Raw genomic sequence first — 2,452 nt, 5'->3', positions numbered from 1 at the left:
TTTTTTTTTTTTTTTTTTTTCCTTCTGGCCTCTGTTGTTTGGCAGGCTGGGCCGGGTCGGGGGTCCTGGGGGGTCCTGGGTTTGGGAGGGGGGGTGTGGTTTGGTCGTGGGAGCTGCCAGATTTCATCCCGGGGAGGCGAGCGGTTGGATTTGGATTTTGATTTATTTTGTCCAAAGCACTAAAAGAGTTTGGAGGGGACAGCGCTTGAGCCGGGGCACACTGGCCACGTGTGCCACCCCGGAGGGGCTTCCCCAGTAAGCACCAGTAACAATATTAAGATGCTGGAGGGGTCCTGGGGGGTCCATCCCCATCCAGGCACCGTGATGCTCGGCGCTGGCTTTCCCCATTTCCAGGGAATTGTTGTAGGTTTTTTTGGTTTTTTTTTTTTCTTTTCGCCCCCGCCTCCCCCCCGCGCAGAAAACACAACGAACAACTCCACGGGCCAGTCGCGGGCCGTCATCGCGGCGGCTGCCCGGCGGCGCGACAACAGCCACAACGAGTATTACTACGAGGAGGCAGAGCACGAGCGCAGGGTGCGGAAACGCCGCGCCAGGTACGGGGCCGGCGGCGGGGCCGGGGGTCCGTGTGCCCCCCGGGGGGGTGCCCATTGCATCACCCCGAGGCTGTGCCTGCAGCAGGGAGGGGGCACCCCAATCCCCGCTCTTTGGGGAAGCGCATCCCAAACCCGGCTGTTGGCGCGACGCAACCGGATCTCCCCGTAAAATGGTTTTGGGGTGGGGAATTGGGGGTTTTGCCATCCCCCCCATAAATCCAGGGGATCTCTCTGCCCGTGGCTGGAGCCTGCCCCGCTGCAAGCACGGCCGTGGCTTTCCTCCCGCAGGCTGGTGGTGGCGGTGGAAGAAGCCTTCACCCACATCAAGCGGCTGCAGGAGGAGGATCAGAAGAACCCCCGGGAGATCATGGACCCGCGGGAGGCGGCTCAGGCCATCTTTGCCTCCATGGCCCGGGCCATGCAGAAGTACCTGCGCACCACCAAGCAGCAGCCCTACCACACCATGGAGAGCATCCTGCAGCACCTCGAGTTCTGCATCACCCACGACATGACGCCCAAGGTGCGTGGAGGGGGGCGCGCGGTGAGGTGGGATGGGGCCACAGCTTTGCCCCAGGGCTTGGTGCAGAGCGTGAGGGCTTGGGGAGGGGAGTTTTCACAGAATCACAGAGTCCTCTGGGTTGGAAAAGCCCCTGAAGCTCCTCCAGCCCAACCATGACCCTCCCCCTGACCCTTCCCAACTCCCCCAGACCCCTCAGCGCTGGCTCAGCCCGACTCTTCAACCCCCCCAGGGATCCCGGGGACTCCCCCCTGCCCTGGGCAGCCCATTCCAACGCCCAACAGCCCCTTCTGCACAGAAATCCTTCCTCAGAGCTGGTCTAAAATATCCACCGTGTGAGAGCATCACACCGGGAGAACACAGGGTTGGGGGATACAGCCAGAAAAGTGGGTGTAACCCCAAGAGAGCAACGCGTGGCGGTGGGAACCAGCCACGCAGGGGATGTTTTTCCTGCAGGACCTGCCGGGCAGCTTGAGGCTGCAAAAAAAAAAAAAAAACAGGCTGAGGCGTAGGAAGGTGACTTTCACGTGTTCTTTCCCTCCTCCAAGGCGTTCCTTGAGCGGTACCTGACAGCTGGGCCCACCATCCAGTACCACAAGGACCGCTGGCTGGCCAAGCAGTGGACGCTGGTCAGCGAGGAGCCGGTGACCAACGGCCTGAAAGATGGGGTGGTCTTTGTGCTGAAGCGCCAGGACTTCAGCCTGGTGGTGAGCACCAAGAAGATCCCTTTCTTCAAGCTCTCGGAGGAGTTCGTGGACCCCAAGTCGCACAAGTTCGTCATGAGGCTGCAGTCAGAGACCTCCGTGTGAGCTGAAGAGGGATGGAGAGGGGTCGGGGAGGGGGGGAAGACCCTCTCTGCACCCCTCCGTCTCGTCCTCCCCGTCTCCGCCGGGGCTCAGGGAGGCCACGGCTCGAGGGCAGAACTGTGGCGGGCGCCGGGAAGCAGCACCCATGCCCGGCTCCATCACCTACCTGTGACCACTCGCCCTCCGCCTCGGCTTGGCCCCCGTTGGGGTGGGCTGAGCCCCTTCCTCCTCCTCTTACTCCTCCTCCTCCTCCTCCTCCTCCCGGAAACCCAGGTCCTTGTAGCATCCCCCCAGAAGGCACAGCCGGCGGCAGGGCCAGGAAGGAGACGGCGTTTCGGTGCCATAACTCAAGGGCTAATTTAACTCTCCACGTTCTTCACCAGCGTCGTCAAGCACCATCAGGTCCCAAGGACCTTCTGCTCTTGCTCGCTTTCTACCTGGCCGCTGTCCTGGCTCGGACCTTAAACCACCACCTGCCATCTGGGGCTGGTTTTTAATCTTAAGAGATTTTGGGGAGGGGGGTGGGAATATTTTGCAAACACCTCGGTGATCAGTGGCTGCTATGAAACTGTCTC

At 61.5% G+C, this 2,452-nt stretch overlaps 1 protein-coding gene across 1 annotated transcript in view; it reads left to right on the top strand.

Annotated features, from left to right (window-relative positions):
• The window catches only part of VANGL2 (VANGL planar cell polarity protein 2), a 13,088-nt gene extending 10,649 nt beyond the window's left edge, over nucleotides 1–2,439 (top strand). The window contains exons 4-6 of the mRNA XM_026863894.1: nucleotides 419–554; nucleotides 843–1,074; nucleotides 1,620–2,439. Of these exons, the coding sequence (XP_026719695.1) occupies nucleotides 419–554; nucleotides 843–1,074; nucleotides 1,620–1,880 (629 nt within the window). The 3' untranslated portion in view covers nucleotides 1,881–2,439. The remainder of the gene's footprint in view (nucleotides 1–418; nucleotides 555–842; nucleotides 1,075–1,619) is intronic.
• The last annotated feature ends 13 nt before the right edge of the window (nucleotides 2,440–2,452 follow it).

The sequence above is a fragment of the Athene cunicularia genome, assembly GCF_003259725.1.
Source record: "Athene cunicularia isolate RWA chromosome 25 unlocalized genomic scaffold, athCun1 chr25_part1, whole genome shotgun sequence".
Lineage (NCBI taxonomy): Eukaryota > Metazoa > Chordata > Aves > Strigiformes > Strigidae > Athene > Athene cunicularia.
The sequence above is the reverse complement of the archived record's forward strand: the minus strand, read 5'-3'. Positions and strand labels throughout refer to the sequence as shown.